At 36.4% G+C, this 22,071-nt stretch overlaps 1 protein-coding gene across 2 annotated transcripts; it reads left to right on the top strand.

Annotated features, from left to right (window-relative positions):
• Positions 1-4,504: 4,504 nt before the first annotated feature.
• Positions 4,505-19,649, top strand: LOC121240738 (PH, RCC1 and FYVE domains-containing protein 1-like). Of its 2 annotated transcripts, XM_041138271.1 has the most exons (9): positions 4,513-5,184; positions 9,212-9,298; positions 10,708-10,797; positions 12,452-12,532; positions 12,768-12,962; positions 13,044-15,185; positions 16,835-16,981; positions 18,332-18,714; positions 19,160-19,649. In XM_041138271.1, the coding sequence occupies exons 1-9, from the start codon at positions 5,116-5,118 to the stop codon at positions 19,290-19,292; spliced, it is 3,327 nt and encodes a 1,108-aa protein (XP_040994205.1). In that variant the 5' UTR covers positions 4,513-5,115; the 3' UTR covers positions 19,293-19,649. The 2 variants fall into 2 exon arrangements, with proteins under 2 accessions (XP_040994206.1, XP_040994205.1); XM_041138272.1 differs by lacking the exons at positions 18,332-18,714; positions 19,160-19,649 and having other exon boundaries at positions 4,505-5,184; positions 16,266-16,886.
• Positions 19,650-22,071: the final 2,422 nt, after the last annotated feature.

Here is a 22,071-nt window from a genome sequence, read left to right on the forward strand (position 1 = left end):
GTGAAGAGAAAATTCTAACCGACATAGATAGGGTTTAAGATGATAAGGATATATCAAAAGACAGAAAACTCTATCTCTCTTTTTCACGTATGATCGTATTATTGTTTTTTTTTTTTTTTTTAATTTATGAAATATTTAGAAATTGGTTGGTTAAAAAGTCATTTTTATTTAAGGAAATCCAGAGATTTGGAAAAATATTAAGAAATTTTATTTAATTTGGTCAAGTTTATAATAAGAATTTCAAAATAACATTTTAAGTAATACTGATATTTCTTGTATGTACCTTCAACACTTAAAACGTTAACGAGTAATTTTAATTTTCAAAATCAACGGTGTGGATTAAAAAATAAGAGATATAAGAGTTCATAAATATACCTAATAAGTAATATTAAATACAGTTCTAAGATGTACAATTTTTATGCACTTCTTTTGAAAAAAGCTAGATTCACCATTAAGAAAATATTTTTTTATGTAAATCTCAAATTCACCCACTTTTATCAAAAGGAGTATACAGACTTGCGCACACGTCTCGTTTAAATAGTAAAAATATTTTATCTTATTATTATAACTTCTCAAATTTTCATATAAAATATACTAAAAAATTTAACTTTTTCAAATCTCAAAACAATAATAATATTAAAAAATAATATTTTAATAATATTTTATTTAATTTTTATCTAAAACCATCTCATTTCATCTCACTATCCAAACCGTTCCATAAAATACAAATATAATTTCTCTACCAGAATCGGGTTGGATTCTTCAAAATGGTTCATAAACTGGGCTCATGCATAAGCGAAGCCAAGCTTGGAAAGTTAGGCCCACTAAGGATTAGGCAATATGCAGCAGCAAGACCCAAAAATCACCGTCCAATGCCTTCATGGGCTAAGGTAAACCGGACCCAAATTCAAAACAATACTACTATCCGAGTTGTGTTCAAATAAACAGTGAGTTGACAAGTTTTTGTTTCAATGCTTGTCGAGCTTGAACCATCACAAGTTATATTTTATATTCACGAATAAATAATTTATTTTATAGCAAATTTGAATTGTTCACGAGTTATTTCATTTTAGCCCATTTTCTAAAAAATTTTCTACTTTATTAAGAAATTATTTATATTATATCTTAAAACTTCAGAATTCTTCTACTCGGTAGTCATACACCACATATTTGTTAAAGAAGATACAAAAATAAAAAGACGTGTGTGGTGTAAGACTGATGAGTAGAATTTTTCAAAACTTTATATATATATTTTGACAAATAAGTAGTAGATTTTTATAAACATTTTTATATAGTTGAAATATACCTATATTATATTCAAAACTTACATTCTTGAGTTTGATTGTTATTGTTGTAGGTCTCATCAGTCAAATTCACCAATTTAAAACAAACCCATCATTTTCTTTTAGTTTGAGTGACATGTGGTGGAGTAGTTTAAGTCTCATGTCAATGAAAAGTGAACAAAAAAATGGCAAAGTTGAGGTACATTGTTGGACTTATATGGTCTGATAATTTCAAAGGTTTTTGGATCGAGATTCTTTCCCACAAAATACACATATATATACACACGCGCGTAAACTGTTGTGTTTACACATCACTTGTAGTGAGACTCATTATAATTTTATAAAAACTATAAGATCAATCATTTTTTAACACATCAGCGATGTTTGGGTACGTAAAAATAATTTTTATAAATAAATATATATATTTATATATTGTAAGTATCTTATGTTGCATGGGCTCCATCTTATAATGTTCCCTCAACAAAGTGAATGCTGTGAGCTAAGCTTATATGCTTAACATTAGCTAGATAGATGATGGCATTGGCAGGGTTCAGATGAATTTTTTATGTATATTTTTGTATCAATTATTTGTTCATCTTTCGTCTCCATGGGCAATTTCTATACTTTGTTGGCAATCAATGCTACACGTACGTGAAAGGCCTGCATAATTAAGAAATGAAAAACAATACATGTGAGAGTGAAAATCAACCAAACCTGTTTTCTGCATTAACATTGAATACCTATTTAATGAACTCGGTAGAGTTCATAAAACATATCTTTTATGCCGAATTTCACGACTTATAATAAATGGATATTATGATTTTCTTACAGAAGAGAAATGCTATTTATTATTTTCACACCGCATATCAACATGTAATTCGTTATTTTTATTATTTTATTTAAACACATATATTTATATATACCATACATCAATACGTGATTTGTCATTTTTAATCTTCTCAATTAGAATGATATTAAAAATACAAATACTAGCGATAAAGTTTGTCGTGGACCGTGTGAGTTGTGATTGATACTATTTAAAAAGTTAGACTTTGTGAATGGACTATATTTGAAGAAATTTCTATTACTCTCTGTTTTAATTTTTTTTTGTGTAAAATATATTATTTATATAATTTAAATATTAAGATTTGATTTGTTAGATTTAAATTTTAAAATTTATCTTTTAAATCAAATTATGTTACGTAAATAATGTATTGTATAAAATATTTAGAATAACAATACTCTTTAAATATAACAAAACAATAAATACAATTTTGTTATATTTAAAACCGACTTTCGACCAAGTGTTTATTTCGAAACTTGAGTTGTTTAGTGAAATGGGCCTTGGAGTTTTGCTTTACTTAAGAGCCTCCAAAGCTAGTGGCCACAAAACCAATGACATTAGACATTTAAATGCTTGCCGGCATGTGCTTGGCTCAAAGTTGGATCTTATAGTTAGCTTCTTTTGCCGGTTTCAATTTGTCTCATTTTACTTTTTTTTTTTCCTTGAGAGAATGTGTTTCCCTTTTGACATTCCTTTTCCAAGTAAACGTGATTTTCTACGAGCCACTATACTACAAATTAAATTATACCGTATGAATGATGTGTAGCGTAAATATTTTCAAATAGTAGAAGATGTTACCTATTTGTCTATGATGATGCATTTAGAAGGAGCGGAATGCAAGATGTTTTGAAGATCAAGCGAGATCAATGGAAGAACTTAGATTTTTATTTTTCAAAACTTTACTCTATTGGTCGATTGTAATTGATTTTCATGGCAGGTCTTTTCATTATTTTCTTGTATCTTTAAACTAGACATAGATGTGCTCATGTATATGTCATGTATACTTAGACTCTTTTTGTCTCTCTTTTGATCAATAAAAATTTGTTTACCGATAAAAAAAATATAAATTTTCAAATAGTACCACTTTTTTTTTTTCATTTGTTTTCTTTAGTTATGTTGATGCGATTTTCATATGGCCGGATTGGTAAGAAGTTCTTCCTACAAAACCGTAGCATTAAACCCATTTTAGAACCTAGCAAAAGGATTTAAACATAGGAGATTCATGGACTCTTCCTTAAGACAGATTGAGTTATAACTCGATCGCAACCTCACCAATGAAATAGGGGAAGATGTCGATGAATGAGATAGATATAGTAGACCAAACAAGCAACATGGTAGGCAGCTAGTGTTGATAGGCAGGGGAATGTGTTCCTTGAATTGCTAAGGATAGACGCATGAGATTAGAAGTAGTTTGGTTGGGTTTGCATTGGTGGATGAAGGGTTAACTTCAATTTGATCTGTGACAGAGATTAAAGATTTTGGGCTGGGGCTTGGCCTCTCTCTCATGTGGTGGGGGGCTAGATGCTGTCGAGCTTCTATTGACAAGCAAAGCAAAGCACATCACCCCACTAAGTGATAATCAAAAAGTTTTAGGACCACTCGGGACAAAAAAAGGGACCAGAATTCTGAATCGTGGCTAACCCACTTTTGTATAAAGTGCACCAGCATGGTGTTGGTCTCAATCAACAAAGAGTGGATTGACAAGTGCCCTTGCTAAGGGCATCATGGACCTATCTTGTGATCTCCAGCCATTTTCCAGATTCTTTCTTACCTTTCTGACCATTCATTTTTCTTCTGCTAATTACCAATTTTTTTAAGACAAATTGATGGATCTAAAATGAATATTATCAGGAAATTATTTATAATTAAAGGTTGGCTCAAACGGTAAAGACTTTAGTTTTAGTAGTATAATTCTCTAGGTCTAAGGTTCGAATCTTCTTGAATTCAAATTCTTTTTATGGCATATTGTACTTCTCAAAATGTATTTACAGAAAACTCTTTACCGAGCATCTGTGCACCTCCAGGATTAGTATTATTATTATTATTAGTAATTTATTTTATCCAATATAATTTATGATTGATTTGTTATTGTTAATTTTTGGGAATTATATTTTCGTATTATAAACTGTTTTTTAATTACAGTCCTTTGATTATTGAGAGCATTTAACCCAAAGAAACACTACAATAATTCATATATTTTTCTCATCCAATTTTTTCTTTCACATTTTCATATAATCCAAACATGGAAATAAAGATTTTTTTTTTTTTTTAAAGAAAGGAACAATTTTCCGAGAAAAAGGGAAGTGTCAAGTTAGGAAATTTAGATAGGTATGATGGGCAGTATCCTAAGCACCTCCACTGTTCTCATTTTCTTTTTCTTTCTTCTTCTGTTGCCACCACAGCATTTTCCTAACTTCATAATTCCTCTCATCTCTCTCTCTCTCTCTCTCTCGCTCTCTCTCTTCGCAGTTAAAGCTCTGTCTCTCTCTAGCTTTCTCTCTCTTCTGCACCTGAGGGAATCAATCAGATCATAGTTTCCTAGATTTTCCCACTCTTTCCAGCACTCTATAGACCGGATTTTCTCTCTCAGACAAACACGCACGCAGACACACTTCGAGCTCCGGGTCCTATCGATATCGATCACCAGGTTCTTCGATCGATTTTCTTTCCACAACCTAGCCGCTACTCTTCTCGCACTCCATTTTATTTCGCAGCCCTCCCTGCACGAACCGTACTCAGTTCGAAGTAGCGGTACGGTTAGTGCAGCTGGATACGGAGACGTAACTGAACGAACTGGAGCGGAACTGAGTGTGTATGAATGCTTGATTCGAGGCTTGATGAGGTTTTAGGGCTGAGTGAGTGTGTGAATTTGGGGGTGAGTGGGGGAAGGAAGGTGTGGTTGGATGAAATTGATGAATGGAAAGCTTTGGTTTTGAGAATGGGTGAGTCAAAGACTGGCAGCGGTGTTTAGTTCTCGTTTTTAGGGTGATGTCGCAGACGGATAGGATGGCTTCGGATCTTAGCAGGACTGGTCCCGTCGAAAGGGACATCGAGCAGGTATTCATTTTCCTACGTTTCTTGGATGTTTTAGTTTACTCCTTTGGTCCAATTATTCAAATTCAAGAATTGGTTGATTTTTAGCCCATAGGGGCAGGCATAAAAAGCACTGCGAGTTCTTTTTTTTTTTTTTTTTTGTGTTTACTGTTAATTTACTCACTTTTATCTGTTCAAGTGGGTTTGTAATAATGGTGGCGCAATTAGTTGTAGGATTTAGTTATTAATGTTGCATCCTTTTAGGGGTGGGTTTTGATTAAGTTGTTTGAACATACTTGACGGACTTCTTACCAATGAATTTTCAAGTTGTTGGAGTGAACTGAAAGATGAATGACTGACTTTCTATCATGAATAGTTGGCAAACAATGTTCTTTTTCACCATTGGGGCCAACCACCTAATGTTGGGATTCCGTTTGCACTTTGTGATATGTATATGAGATAGCGGAGGACTAGAGGAGATTTAAAAATAAATAAATAAGGCGCCATGGACCTATGAGCTACATGTTGGTTTGTTGACCTCTTTCATCCTTTTAGCTCTGCATTCCTTGATGTAGGTGGTATTTGATCGCAGGCCTCTTGGGTTACACCAAGAGACTTTAGTAATTAAGCTAGCATCAACTAGTAGATGAAACACTCGCTGCTGTTAGTTTAGGGCTAACCAAAATTTTTTGGAAATTTACTTAGAAGTCACTTTTACTTTAAAAAATATGTCAAAAACTCCATGTACATTGCATCAGGCAAGTCTCTTGGTATACTTAAATATATCTTGTTAAATGGCTAAGCCAGAGTATTGGTGTTAAATGGCTAAGCCAGAGTATTGGTGTAGGTGAGAATAGATATTAATCCCTAGGGGTTGGCTCAAGGGGTAAAGGCTTTGGACTTGGGGGTATGCTCCCCCAGGTCTAAGGTTCAAATCCTCTTGGGTGTAAAAATCTTTAGGGCCCATCAGACTGAGAGATTTTTCCCTTGAATTACCCGAAGTGCACTTGCAGGAAACTCCTTGTCGAGGGCCTATGCACCCTCAAGATTAGTCAGGATGCTGTTCCTGGACACACGGTGCCAATTAAAAAAAGAGGTGAGAACATATATTGAAGGTTTCTAAACACAGTTGGCTTTAGAATAGTGTTGAACAACAAAGCTATGACCAATGACCCTAGGATAGCAACAGAGACAACTCTGTGACACAAGGTTAAATTTGCATAAGAAAAGGGGATTTTGGCCGTATGACTAGAATCCGTTTATTGGAAAGGGATCCAGTTTCTAGTGTGACGTCGGAGTTGCATTCTTGTGTATTCCTTGGAGGATATTCTTCTTGAGGAAAATGATTTGAGCCATCAGCACTTGTAAGCCAAAAGAAAATCTTTTGTGGAAACCTTCCCTTCTTTTCTAGATTGGTTCTGTCAGAAAGATTTTGGCTGAACCTCATAATTCTTGATAAGAAGTAGTTCTATGCGTTCATGTTGTACTTATGGGTTACTGCTTATAACTGATGTTTAACGTGTCAAATTACTATAATCTGGTGTTGCATCTCTGAAACGTTCAGGAATTTGAGTTATCACAGTTAATCAATAAATTGGATGCATCATCTTTATACATGATAAAATTCGTTAGGTTTGTGTAGATATATTGTGTTATGATTATGGTGGTACCATTAGAAAGGGGAGTCATTATGGAGGGCTGTTATTTATTCCAAATATGGGAGTGATTGGGGGGGGGGGGGGGGGGATTGGTGGTCTAATGAAGTGAAAGGTGCGCATGGCGTGTGGTTGTGGAGAAATATTCGGAATGGTTGGAAGGGGTTTGCCAGTCACTTCAGATTTTTGGTTGGTGAGGGAACCAAGGTTAGTTTTTGGCGTGACATTTAGTGCAGCTACATGGCCCTCAAAATTTCATTTCCTTCCTTTTCCGGATTGCCTATAACCAGGAGGCTTCGATAGACCTTTTGGACATCTCTAGTGGCTCTTTATAGTGGAATGATCGTTTTCTTAGAGCTGCCCAGGATTGGGAATTAGGTGATATTTTCAAAGCTTTTAGCTTGATGTATGCTTCAAGTATTGGTAGTGGTTAGGTGGATAAGATGCTTTGGATTCATTTTGGTAACAAGAAATGTACAGTAAAAGTGTATTATAAACTCTTGACTACACAGGATCACACCCCATTCCCTTGGAAGAACATTTGGAGTCTCGTGTGCCCTCTAGAGTTGCTTTCTTTGTTTGGAATGCCGCTCTTGGGAAGATCTTGACCACGGATAACTTGAGGAAGAGAGGATGTGTAGTGTTGGATTGGTGTTACATGTGTAAAAAGAATGGAGAATCGGTAGATCATCTTTTACTACATTGTGACGTAGCAAGGGTGTTGTGGGATGAAATCTTTTGAAGGGTTGGTGTTGCTTGGGTAATGCCTATGAGGGTGGTGGATTTGATGGGTTGTTGGAGAAAATTGCAGGGCAGTCATCAAGTGGCAGCAGTTTGGAGGATGATTACATTGTGTACCATGTGGTGTAATTGGATGGAAAGGAATGCGTGCTGTTTTGAAGACAAGGAACAAACAATGGTGGAGCTAAAGAATTTTTTTCTACATTCTTTATTGCTTTGGTTTTCTGCTATTGTATTAAACGAGGATGATATTCACAAATTCTTGTCCTTAGTTCATCGCCCTTAGAATGTATTTAGGTGTTCTTTTGTATACTTCCTGTGTACTTGGTACATGCCTATTTCATTCACATCAATAAAGTTTATCTCTTATAAAAAAAAAAAAAAAAGAAGTTCATGGTCCGATCCCTGTACAAGGTTATGTCTTGTCAGAGCCATAATCGTTTTCCTTGGAAGTGCATTTGGAGGAGTAAAGTGCCTCCCAAAGTTGCTTTCTTTGGTTGGATTGTTACACATGGACATTCTGAGAAAGTACAGACTCATTGTTATGTATTGGTGCTACGTGTAAAAGAAGTGGCAAATCTATGGATCATTTATTATTTTATAGTGAGGTGGCAAGGTTTTTTTTTTTTTTTAAGAAACAAATTCAATTAATAGAATCTAGGAAAATATGAGTACCCAGGAGTGAGGTGGCAAGGGTTTTATGGGACGAGAATGTTAATAGGATCGGAATTGCGAGTGATGCCTAGGAGGGTGGTGGATCTTCTTGCTTGTTGGATAGGGCTTAGGGTAACCCCAAATTGCTACTGTGTGGAAAATGATTCCTTTGTCTCATGTGGTGCATTTGGCCTAAGTGGAATGGCTGGAATTTTGAAGACCAGGAACGCTCTTTGGAAGAACTTAGATGTTTCTTTTTCCATAGTCCATACCTTATTTCTATGGGCCTCTGCTATTGTATCCATTTGGCTAGTTATAACTAGGTTTTTTTTGTATACTGCATGTGTACTTGGATTACGTCTATTTACTTGATTGAATAAAACATAATTTTACTTATTAAAAAATGTGGTATGAAATGATCGAATTCCCTCTACCCCAGGGATTAGTCGGAACTTTGTTTTGGACACTCGGTGCCAATGAAAAAAAAGTTCAATTCCCTTTAACAAACCAAAAGAAAAAAGGACATGTGATGATACTCTAGAATCCACACTGCCCAGCTGCCAATCTTTTGATTTGATCTCAATATAGAATCCTGGAGTAGGTAGTGGGGTCAACTAGGTAATCCATATTCAAGTGGTTTTGTGCTTGTAAATGTTTGATTCTAGTCTATTCTAGTCACTTAGATGTGGAGTGCAAGTGGATGCTACCTCACTGTTCATGGTAGGATAACTGAGTTGGATGGGCTCTCTTCAAAGGACACATACTATGCCAGAATCTTGTCTGTGGGTATTACTAGGCATTACTTTTAGAGTTCTTGTAAACTTTAAATAGTATGCATGCCAGTTTTTTCTTAAAATATCCACAGGTTCTTTATGTTCTTCTGAGCTAGTTGAATATGCTGTTTAACTTTCTTTTTTAACTTGATAATAGAGTTGAGTTATTACCTGCTTTCAAATGTGCTGAATATGCTTAAGTAAGCTCTTGGGTGATATTTACGACAGGCCATTACTGCTCTCAAGAAAGGGGCATGCTTGCTGAAGTATGGAAGGAGGGGGAAGCCCAAGTTTTGTCCATTCCGGCTTTCCAATGTAAGCCCGATGCTGTATTTTAACCATGTGAATGCAATCTTCTACACTTTCCAGTGCATTCCTAGCCCCTTCCTCTGGTTTTATTGAACTTTTTTTTAATCTAATCATTAAATTATTGGAATTCAACTTGTGTGCCCAATCTTTCTTATTTGGAATTTGGGATCATTTTGAATGTTATCAAGCTTCTAGGCAGAAGCTTTTGTATTTCCTTTAGAAAATTTTTTTGAAGTCTTGTCATAAGTCTTGCAATATGTTTTAGTCAGGTAAGAACTGATAAAAAAAATGATTTAGTCAGTTAAGTGGTTTGCATAATTTCTTTTAGTATCTATATTATTTTTCAGGTATAGTTATATTATTTAACTGACCTACCAAAAAAAGTTAATAGTATTTAACTGGATCCAAAACTTTTTGTGGGTCTTTTTACTTTGGTGGGAAGGGGGTGGGAGAGAGAGTTCTTTTGCAAGGTCTGTGATAAGTTACCACATATCTATCCTGCAAATAAAAGCTCCAAAAATGGTATCTCTCTCAATGTTTGGAATGCCAATCCAACAATTGACAATTGGAATGGGCAGGTCAGCCACTATCAAAGTGTAGCTATGTGTAAGATGGTCCAATTGTGCGTACCATGGTGTCTATGGAGGGAGAGGGACCAGTGTAGTTTTGAGGACTATGAAAGATCAGTGTCGGAGTTAGTCTTTTGCTCTTGACACCTTGTATCCCTGGACAAAAACCCATTATGATGCTACTTTTCCAATCTAATTTTCAGGAATTTGTAGCTTATACTCGTAAAAAAAATGTTTGGATTTGTCAATCCAAACATCTATGACCGTGCTAACTTGGTGCATAACAGTCAATTATTTGTGTTTCTTCATTTTACAGCAATATACTTACATAGCTCGCGATACACCAGGCGCACACATTTGTATTTAGAGAGAAATCATCCACCAGTTGACATGTCATGTGTTGTTTTGATTACTGTTAGATAACACACTTGGCAATGACTGTTAACAGTTGACATTTTAGTTGTATGAACAAGTTTGGGTTTTCGATAGCAGGTATACTGAATTGATAAAAAAGACAATGAACAGGAAAGGATTGGAAAGATTGAGTTGCATAAATATATACTAAGTGGGAGAATTGGAGCACCAGATACATAAGGAATCAAATGTTTAGTGAAATGTTAGTCAATTGAACTGCATCATCCCTGGAATCAATTCATTAGATTCTTTTTATTATTAACCATTGATTAATGCACAAGCAACTTGTCAAAAAAATTTAAATACACAAGAATCTAATGTTTGTTTTGATTTGCTCTGGATATAAAACAGAAGTTATTATGTTTCTTCTGTTAATTGCCACACGAGGGTTTTGCTAGCAAAAGTTGTCTTTGATTTTCTTATTGCTCTCAGGATGAGTCCGTCCTAATATGGTTCTCGGGGAAAGAGGAGAAGCACCTGAAACTAAGCCATGTGTCTAGAATAATTTCTGGACAACGCACTGTAAGTATCTTTAATGTGCCAGATGATATCGTGTATATGGCTATGCTGTAGTTTTAGGGGTTGTCATATCATGTTTTTAATGTGGTATATGTAATAAAATATTTTTTATATAAGTGGTATATGTGGTAAAATATTTTTTTTTATAGGTATCGAAATTTATTAAAACCAAAGGTGCACCAAGTACAGAAAAGTATATGAGAAAGACCAAGCTCACAAAACTCGCCCACATTATTAATCTGCCCTCTAGCCAGCAAAAGTAAAACCGCTGGAAGTCCCTCAAAAAATACCACCAAGCAGACTGTTCTAGCATCAAGACCAATGCACACAAAAGCATCCCCACAAACCAGACTTCTATACATAACCACCTGCTTTGGCTTCATTAGGAATCGATATCCTTTCCCTTGCCTCTTCCACTGCTTGAGCTTCTGCCTTTGGAATAATAAGTGATAGAGCATGTCAATCTTTTTAGCTCCTTATTGCCTCTCTAGATTAGTTTGGAGTTAGAAGTTGAATCCTCTTAGAAATGACTCGCTTTGATATTACTTATATATATATAAAACAAAATTATATTACTTATCAAAAAAAAAAAAAAAAAGAAGAAGAAATGACTCGCTTTGATGGCTGTTATAAGAGCCATGCACTGCTCCTCGTAACCCTCACAGGAGATCCCCCCCATTGGATGGATGCCATTTACACTGTTCAAAACCCAATCCAAAGACCCCATCCCTGATAACACTACCTTAACATCCCCATCTCTAAAACTTTTGCTTGGAGGAGAATGAATCATGTCCATGACCTTTGGGACAAGAAGGCCATGATGGTGGGCTAGGCGGTGTCCTTTTCCTCTTCTCCTTCTACTTCTTCTTTGAACTGTTGGCTGGTGGGTGAGCTTTTTAAAAAACAATAAAATTCAACTGCAAAATTGTGCCCAGAAAAAGAGAACTAAACTCCACAATGGTGGTAGAAGATAGATAAGCTTTTATCTAATAATCAACTAATACTTTTTCATCCCTTCTCTGGTGCCAGAAATATCATTTGTGAGATTAAGGCAACTTACGTTGTTTATTGTTTGACTAATATCTTATATTTTAATTGCTTTACTTATTTATAGTGCTAAACATTGCCATTGTTGTCCTAGGCTTGCATTAGCTTTAATTGACTTCATCCAATTTAACAACCAATTTTTATTTAAGTTGGTTGTTTTGCCTTGTTCTATTTGTGGTTGAACTGTTTATTATCCACTCACTATCTTTTCTTCCAATGAAAGTTTCTTTGCCTTGGATCTTGAATCTGTAAATTAGTTGCAGTTTGCGTTCAATCTGCTGGCTTATGGCTACTTATAGGGTTCTGTCTCTTACCAAGACGTACCTGAACAAGATGTTTGCTGTGTCTGGATGTTAATTTTTTCGGCTGTAATATTGGTCGTCTTTTTTCCCTGTTCCATTTCTCAATAAAATTTTGGCCTTGGTGATAATGATGATTTCTTATGAGTGGTATATGTCATTGATTTGTTTGTGTGCCCACACGTGTACCAGTTTGTACTGTCATCTATCCTTCAAATTCATGTCTCACCTGTAACCATCTGTCGTGGCTTCATACTCACGTTAAGTTTTCCTGCTCTGTGCTAATTATGCATGTTACAATTTTTTTCCAGCCAATATTTCAAAGGTATCCACAGCCTGAGAAGGAGTGTCAATCATTTTCGCTCATATATAATGACAGATCACTGGATTTGGTAATAAATTTCCTTGTATTCTTTTTTATCTCCTTCCATTTTTATTTTGTTATAGGTAGAAATAAAAAATGGTTTCATTATTATTATTCTAGGTTGCATTTTGTTGCCGTGGTTCATTCGCACAGCCTCTCTCTCAGCAATATCTATCTGGTTTTAAGATTGTCTGTTGAAGTGTTTTGTAGTTTTACTTATCAAGAAATGTTTTGCAATTTGATGATTTGACCTTCTGAACCAGATTTGCAAGGATAAAGATGACGCTGAGGTTTGGTTTAGGGGTTTAAAAGCATTAATCTCACGTTGCCATCACCGTAAATGGAGAACAGAATCAAGGAGTGATGGAGTTCCTTCCGAAGTAAATAGTCCTAGAACATACACACAAAGAAGTTCTCCTCTGAACTCTCCATTTGGTAGTAATGAGAGCTTGCAGAAGGTATGGTTATTGTGTTTTGTACTTTCTTTTCATTGTGTTTTGAAAATGTAACTTACGAGAATCTTCATATGCTTGATTCAGGATATTGGAGATCACCTTCGCCTTCATAGTCCATATGAAAGTCCCCCGAAGAATGGCTTTGATAAAGCATTATCAGATGTGATATTGTATGCTGTTCCCCCCAAAGGTTTCTTCCCTTCAGATTCTGCTAGTGCTTCTGTCCATTCTGTGTCATCAGGAGGCTCAGATAGTGTACATGGTCACATGAAGGCAATGGCGATGGATGCTTTTAGAGTTAGTCTATCAAGTGCTGTTAGCTCATCAAGCCAAGGTTCTGGTCATGATGATGGTGATGCCCTGGGTGATGTTTTTATTTGGGGCGAAGGCATAGGGGATGGTTTTCTGGGTGGTGGAACTCATAGAGTTGGGAGTGGCTCTGGTGTCAAAATGGATTCTTTGTTGCCTAAAGCCTTAGAATCTGCAGTAGTCCTTGATGTCCAGAACATTGCCTGTGGTGGACGGCATGCTGCCTTAGTAACTAAGCAAGGAGAGATTTTCTCCTGGGGGGAGGAATCTGGAGGCAGGCTTGGGCATGGAGTAGACTCTGATGTTTTGCAACCAAAGCTAATCGATGCCCTTAGCAGTACAAACATTGAGCTTGTAGCTTGTGGTGAGTACCATACATGTGCTGTAACACTTTCTGGTGATCTGTACACATGGGGTGATGGAACTTTCAATTTTGGTCTTCTTGGCCATGGAAATGAAGTGAGCCACTGGGTCCCAAAGAGAGTAACTGGGCCCTTGGAGGGCATACATGTCTCATCAATCTCTTGTGGACCCTGGCACACTGCTGTCGTAACCTCTGCAGGTCAATTGTTTACTTTCGGAGATGGCACATTTGGTGTTCTTGGCCATGGAGACCGGAAGAGTATTTCAATACCAAGGGAAGTGGAATCCCTTAAGGGGCTCCGCACGGTCCGAGCAGCTTGCGGTGTTTGGCATACTGCTGCAGTTGTAGAAGTCATGGTTGGGAATTCAAGTTCTAGCAACTGCTCTTCAGGAAAGCTGTTTACTTGGGGAGATGGAGATAAAGGTCGACTTGGGCATGGTGATAAGGAAGCCAAACTTGTGCCTACCTGTGTTGCTGCTCTTGTTGAACCCAATTTTTGTCGAGTTGGGTGTGGACACAGTATAACTGTTGCCCTTGCAACCTCTGGCCATGTCTATACAATGGGCAGTCCTGTTTATGGCCAGTTAGGGAATCCCCAAGCTGATGGGAAACAACCTGCTCGTGTTGAAGGAAAGCTCTCCAAGAGTTTTGTGGAGGAAATAGCTTGTGGTGCTTACCATGTTGCGGTTTTAACTTCAAGAACTGAAGTCTATACTTGGGGCAAGGGAGCAAATGGTCGTTTAGGTCATGGGGATATAGATGATAGAAATTCCCCAACATTAGTAGAAGCTCTGAGAGATAAGCAAGTCAAAGGTATTACCTGTGGTACTCATTTTACAGCAGCTATATGCCTTCACAAGTGGGTCTCCGGAGTTGACCAGTCTATGTGTTCTGGCTGTCGCCTGCCATTTAACTTTAAAAGAAAACGTCACAATTGTTACAATTGTGGACTTGTTTTTTGTCATTCATGCAGCAGCAAGAAGTCTCTCAAGGCTTCTATGGCACCAAATCCCAACAAACCCTATCGCGTTTGTGATAATTGTTTCAGTAAACTAAGGAAAGCTATTGAAAGTGATGGTTCTTCTCATTCTTCATCAGTGAGCAGAAGAGGAAGTATCAATCAAGGTTCACTTGAGTTCATTGAGAAAGATGAGAAATTGGATTCCAGATCTCGTGGACAACTTGCTAGATTGTCTTCAATGGAGTCCTTGAAGCAGGTGGAAAGCCGATCTTCTAAGAAAAACAAGAAACTAGAATTTAACAGCAGTCGGGTCTCGCCTATTCCAAATGGAGGTTCCCAGTGGGGAGCACTTAATATTTCTAAATCTTTTAATCCAGTGTTTGGGTCGTCCAAAAAGTTTTTCTCAGCGTCTGTTCCTGGATCAAGAATTGTTTCTCGAGCAACATCCCCGATATCAAGGCGGCCCAGCCCACCTCGTTCAACAACACCAACCCCGACTCTGGGTGGACTTACCTCACCAAAGATTGTTGTGGATGACACAAAAAGAACGAATGATAGCCTCAGCCAGGAGATTGTTAAATTAAGATCACAGGTATACAGTTCTTCCTCCTTGATCACACATGATAATTTGGTCATATACTCGCAGCATCTGCCACTTTTTGTCCATGGATTTTTTTTTTTTGTTGTGAAATAGGTTTTGGACTGACGGGTGACAAATTAAAGAAAGCACTATGGCTAAGTTTCAACGTCTATTTTATTAGACACTTGTGTTGTCAAGTTGATTTATATTCTATGATTAAGCTGTCATTTATCGTGTGAAAAAAATGAGCAAGCTGAAATGAAAGTTTGATGTAGGAAGCAAATTAGATTATTTGAACTATGGTCCAGTTGAAGGAGATAACTTTGACCTTCAAGATTAACAGTAAGTCATCCCTGATATATTCAAGTGCACTTTTTGACATATTGCAATAATTACATTGTTCAAATATAACTTGTAGGGCCAGGTAATACATAGGGTTTAGGGCGGATTTGGGTCAAGGTTTTGTTTGAATTTGGAGACAACTCCAATTCGAGTAATAGCATGGTGTAGCAACGATTATATATTGCATGCAAGTTTGATGGTTGATGGGACTCCCTTTCCTCTGTGCCTGCCAAGCAAGATGCATTATGATGTCCTCTCTCCCTCCATCCCTCCCTCCCTCTCATTCTTGTCGGTCACAGAATTAAATTGTAATGAAATGGTGGGAAAAAATCAGAGGGCCATTGAAAGGCAGTTATCTAACAAAGTAGTTCATATATTTCTTTTGAAGATGTTCCTCTTCCAGAAGGGAAGTGTCTCATTGTTGTTTCTCAAAGCCAATCTGCTCACTTGTCTGTTTATTATTAATAAATAATAGAATAATCCAGGAATGGCTTTAGAACAATTTTTTTAAAAGAAAAGATCATATTATACAAGCATTTTGCTTATAAAAATATTATACAATCATTTCAATTCAAGCAGTAATTGAGGGGGAAAATCGAGGTTGGATTATTTAAGCTGTTGGCTTTATGTTTTTTTTTTTTTTTTATCGGTAAAAAATTGTTGGAGCGATAACTCAGCGTTCTTAGGTATTAGCCCTAGAGATTGAAAAGGTAGGCAGGAGCCATATAACAGTAAATGTTCTCCATGCAGTGGGTGCATCTGTCACCAGCTGAAAGTCCCTCCCTCCCATGGGTTGAACAAAAGACCTACTCCATAATAAAGGTGTATGGTGTGTGGTGTGTGCCTATGTATAGGTGATGGTCTATCTCCCTTTGTTTGAGTATTTCCTTTCATGTAATCGGGTAATTCAGATAATGACTAGAATGAAGAGAATTACGAGTCCGTATAAACGTAACATTTTCATTACCTTTAAATTTCATTGGTAATTGAATAAAATTTTTATTTACCAATAAAAATATGATAATTGAATAAAATTTTTCATACAAGTAGTCAAATGAAATTACAGCGAATGGGTTTGTTTACTAGAGTTCATGACAAACAATTCAAATTGTACAAATTGAAAGCACAAATTACTTTTTAAAATTGTGAATGAAGTGACCATTTGTTTAAAGACCTGATTCTGAGCTTTTACATAACCATAGTTCTAGTAGAGATGTCCAGCTTGCAATAACTTGTAGTTCCTCTTTCAATAATCTAACATATTATGTTTGCTCAGTTGTATGTTTGTCCGTTAGTCCCAACCAGTTTTTATCTTTCAGGTGGAAAATCTCACTCGCAAAGCCCAACTTCAAGAAGTTGAGCTGGAAAGAACAACTAAACAACTAAAGGAAGCAATAGCATATGCAGGGGAGGAAACTGCAAAATGCAAAGCAGCAAAGGAAGTCATCAAGTCGCTTACTGCCCAGGTAAGATGGATGTTTATGTGCATTAGTATGATAATTTTTGGGTTGTTTTGGATTACCACGTCAATAAAATCTACCATATGTTCTGCATGGCAACAGGAAAGAGATGTTTTCCTTTCTATTCCAATGTGTTCTCATAACTTAGGATGATACTATCTTTCTTTGCGGTTACTTCATTTAAGTATTCTGTTTGTGGATTCATGGGCCACAGAGAAGAAAGTGACTGGCCTTTTGTTGTTTCTATGGAGGCCCCTAAAACCTCTTGTTACTGCATGTATTTATTTTCAGTTACATGCATCCATAGAAGTGAAAAAGATGTGTGCTAACAATGTGCCTGTTGCCCAAATATTTTAGACCATAAAAGGGTCAAATCATGCATTTTGTTGGTTCTCATGAGGCTATTTTGAGGTGTATTTTAACTTTCTTCGAACACATTCACTTTGGCAAGAATGAAATGTCTGAACCTTTGAAGACTGCTTTTTGTACTTCATGCATACTCAGGTTGATCCCCTCTCGGCCTCTGCACTTTTAATAAAGTATGCATTACTTATATTTAAGAAAATATTCACTTTGGCTATAGCTGTCCATGGACGTGGAAACAGAAAATTAGTCATTTTTCTCTTTGCAATAACCTGTAAATTATATTGCTACTGCCATTTTTTGATTTGTGTATGTTGTGATCCATTAATGCCTCCATTTTCTGTCTCTAACACTTGGTGTAAGCTCAACAGCATATTGAGCTGTCAGTGGTCACACCATCCTCTTCAACATATTTTCATTAATGAGGTTAAAGTTATGGGAATTTCTGCTTGGTAACTGGTCTATGCCGTGGATCAATAGAAGTGTTTTGTGTTAAATGACTAGCCTTCCCTGAAAGTTGTGAGCTACCTTTGAAAAATAGGCTTTAAATGTTTATAGTGTACTCTACTCTCAGCGATATTTTAATGATGAGCTGGTTTGTTTTGAAGTCATGTTTTCATAGGGCGCAAATGGAATCTTTAATGCTTTGTCATCCTTGATAAAGATTCAATTTTTACAATCCGCACATATGCATTTGCAAAAATAAAAAAAAAATGGGGGTGGACATAAGTTTTATTTGAGTTACTAAGCATGCATCAAAAAATTTGCCGAGTTGCACCCAGGACTCAAATCCTGTAAAGTGGTCAGACAACTTATATTAATCTTCTAAAAGAACAGCTGATATTAACCTTATGGAGTTTTTTTTTATAAGTAATAAGATAACCTTATGGAGTTACTGTTACCGTTATAAAAATTTTTAAAAATAAACCTTATGTATTTGCTATTAGTTGAGTTTTCTTGCTGAAACAAATTTGTTTTTCTTATCCTGAACAGTTGAAAGACATGGCTGAAAGGCTGCCTGTGGGAGCTGCTCGGAGCTTCAAATCACCTTCTCTTGCTTCCTTTGGTTCCAGTCCCGCTTCCAATGATGTTTCTAATGCTTCTATTGACCGAATGAATGGTCAAGCAGCATTCCAAGAACAAGACTCAATTGGATCAAACATCCAGCTGCTTAATGGATCAAGCACCAACAGTAAACTTAGTTTAGGTCCCAACAAACAATCCCATCCAGACCCAACAGCTAGAAATGGAAGCAGAATGAAAGAAAGTGAATCTCGTCTTGACACTGAATGGGTCGAGCAAGATGAGGCTGGCGTGTATATTACACTTACATCCCTACCAGGAGGTGCCAAGGATCTTAAGCGTGTTCGCTTCAGGTACATTATCCTCAGTTTCCTTTGCATCTAAAAAATTATGCAATACTTCTGATAAACATGGATGTCAAACAAGTATTTACCAAGTCTTGAAGAGAAATATAAGAGGAAAAGGAAGGCTATATTTCATCTCTTACTAGTCTTGACAATTATATTCCTCTTCTCCTTTGGTAAAAAAGTTCCAAATGTAATAGGAGCTGCCAAAGAGTTATAAGAGATAGGAGCTGGCAAAGAGCTTTAAAAAACATATTTGGGGTTTTTTTTTTTTCCGTTTTACTTTGCCTTGCTTTTGTGAACCCATACCTAGTTGTCTATTATGACCCCTTGAATATGTGGAGATTAATAATTTCTTATGAACCCCTTAAGTGAGTTCTGAGAATTGCCATATCATGATCTTCCACCTGGGACAAATGTAAACCTTTTTGTTGTTCCCTAATGGTGGATGCAGTCGGAAGCGGTTTAGTGAGAAAGAAGCAGAACAGTGGTGGGCAGAGAACAGGGCGAGAGTATATGACCAATACAATGTACGCATGATTGACAAGTCAAATATTGGAGTGGGAAGCGAGGACTTGGCTCATTAACATTTGGTAATTGTCATCTGTAAATGAAATTATCTTTTCCACATTACAGCTTGACTTATTGCAGGTCATACTAATTGATTAGATTTGGCTACCATCTGCTTTTGAAGTTTGAGGGAAGCAAAGGTTTGGTATAAGGAGAGAGTCAGAGGGGTTTGAAAATCTGTTTTTGGTATTTCCGCTTTTTTTTTTTTTTCCTATGATATTTTTTCAACTTGATTTTTACCTTCCAATTTTTTCCCTATATGTGCCTTGTGTGGGGGTTGAGAGTGAGAAATGTAAATTTGTAGAAGGTTGCGGGCTCTTGTGGCTACCATGTAAATTTCATAAACAAAATATCTGCAGGTATTTTTCTCTCTACATTTTTATATTATTCGTTTGGGTCAATATTAAAGGCAGCTGTTATGTACCATTTCCAGGCAAATTCATCTTTTGATCCCCCTTCCATTTGTTGCTAATAATGCAATCATCCATCTTAGCACAAAATGAATTAGATGTCTGCTTGATTAGATATACATTTTGATATGTTGGTCCTTATATAAATCTAAAATCTGCCTTTGATGGCAACTTATTGTCATGCAAGTTGATGTCACACTGATGAATGGAGATTATACTTTATGGATTTCAGCTTCTTCCTCCCTCTTACAATTTATTTTCCTTCATTGTCTTTACCTTTGGATGAATGCTCGTGTTTTACTATCAAAAGTAACAAAAAACAAATGGCCATGCTGATTTCTTTTCTAGTTTTCAGGCTTTCTTGCATCGTTTTTGTCTTTCTGTTGTTTAGGTGCATCTATTGCATGCTCAGTGATGAAACGAATGAGGCACTGACCCCCCAAGACTTCGAAGAAGAAATTACCCTCCAAAAATAAAACTGCTGTAACATCTTATATATATATATATATATATATTTGGTTTTTTGTGAATTGAGAATAAAAATTGTGCAGCTGGTCATGTGCGTGCCAATGAAGGTCAGTCCTAGTATATTGGAAGGCCGGGATTCTAAGGATAGAGACGCATACTGGTTACCAAACATAAGAAAAAAGAATTGAGAGAAAAATATAGGGTAGAAGGTTTCTTTCTCCCTCTTGTTTTTTTAACTAGTCTTTTTTCCAGTTAAGCTTTGACCCCATATAACGTGTCCATGTAACAGGAGAGCAAGTTAATAAATGATCAGTTTTAATTTTTTAATCCATGAGATATGCTCCTAAAAATTGTTTACAGCCAAGATTTGAACTTTAAATCTGAGAGGAGTATACTCTTAAAAATATCTCAGAATATTTGTGAATGGTTGTGAAATTGTTTGTGAATAGTAATAAAATAGTTTCGAGAATAAAGACGCCTACCGGTTACCAAAAATAAGAAAAAAAAAAGATTGGGAGAAGAGGGAAGAATGCAAAAAGTAGGGGGAGATTGGCGAGGTAGAGAAAAAGATAGGGTAGAAAGCTAAAGTTTTGAAGGTTTTTCCATTTTTTTTTTAATTTTAAAAACGTCTTTTTCCATTTAAGTTTTGAACCCATGTATGGTTATAAAGCAGAACATGTAAATTATCATTTTTTTTTTTTTTTTTGCGCCCCTAAAAATTGTTTACAACCAAGATTTGAACTTCAAATCTAGGAGGAGCATACTCCTAAAAGATATTGGATGAGTTTCTTCCTTCCAACGTTTTCTTCCCCTTATTCAGGGCTTTGGGGAGGGATGAAGATCATCCTATGCTCTTGCTTGCCTTCAAGTTTATTGGGGATTCAGGACCTCTATAATCGTTCCAAAATTTTAAAACCTAGTCGCTAAATAGTTAAAGAAGTGTAAAAAGAAATATAGGGTGGAATTGGGACCATCGAAGTTACTCATGTCTCATGCTCTCTTGACTTATAGACTACAATATGATTTAAGAGAAGACCTATCATGAAAATGGTTTTTGTAAGCAGATCTGGAAGAGGTCTATCCAAAGTTTCATTGCACTCGTAAGAGATTGTCATAGTTGAAGTTGCAATTGAAGAAGGTTTTCATTTCATACTCCACAAACTTGGATAGAAGAGTATGTTGACTCTAAGTTTTACAACCACCCCCATCAAAGTGGCCAAGACAACTCCTAGAGTTGCTAGTCACGAAAAACTCTACTTGCAACCGGTTGGGGGCAATCCCTGCGAAACCGGTTGCATCAAAAATTTTATTTTTTGTACTTCTCTTATTTCATTCCCTCTCTCTCTCTTTCTCTCAATTTCTTCCCTTCCACTGCCACCACCACCAGCCTCAAGCCATGGCAAGTCGAGAACCAAAACCATCCGTCTCAAAATCTAGAGGCAAAGACTACAGGAGCAAGAAATGGAGAGCAGAAAACTATGAGTCCTTACATAAGCATCATCCACTCAAGGTTTTAAGTAGGACATCTTCTTGTCTGGATCTACGATTTGGTGAGGAGTTAAAACCCAAATCAATAAATCTCAAACGAACTTCTAAGTCAAAATCAACTTTAGTTTGTAAAAGTCTTTTTTACACATGGGCGAAACAACAAAGTTATCTCTCATTTTTATTGGATTTGAGTGTAAATTTTGGTTCTTTAAGCTAAACTTCAGTGGCGTCTATGACCCAGATGAGACTGTCCCCTAGTTTTTTGTGAATGATTCTCTTTTATTCATCATCATCCTATAATGTAACATTAAATAATAGGTTCACAAATAAAATATAATAAGAGAAATGTTATAGACAACCGCCTTGAGAACCTTTAGAAAACCGTTGTCCACATGGAGATGAAACAGTGAATTTGCTATAGACAAACGCC

This window comes from Juglans microcarpa x Juglans regia, chromosome 7S (genome assembly GCF_004785595.1).
Source record: "Juglans microcarpa x Juglans regia isolate MS1-56 chromosome 7S, Jm3101_v1.0, whole genome shotgun sequence".
NCBI classification, from domain to species: domain Eukaryota; kingdom Viridiplantae; phylum Streptophyta; class Magnoliopsida; order Fagales; family Juglandaceae; genus Juglans; species Juglans microcarpa x Juglans regia.

Bases quoted from the DNA above. Each gene is read 5' to 3' on its own strand.
- LOC121240738 (XM_041138271.1), top strand. From the start codon at position 5,116: ATGTCGCAGACGGATAGGATGGCTTCGGATCTTAGCAGGACTGGTCCC. The intron at 12,533-12,767 runs GTAATAAATTTC...CTTCTGAACCAG, and splicing joins ATGACAGATCACTGGATTTG to ATTTGCAAGGATAAAGATGA. The intron at 12,963-13,043 runs GTATGGTTATTG...TGCTTGATTCAG, and splicing joins GTAATGAGAGCTTGCAGAAG to GATATTGGAGATCACCTTCG.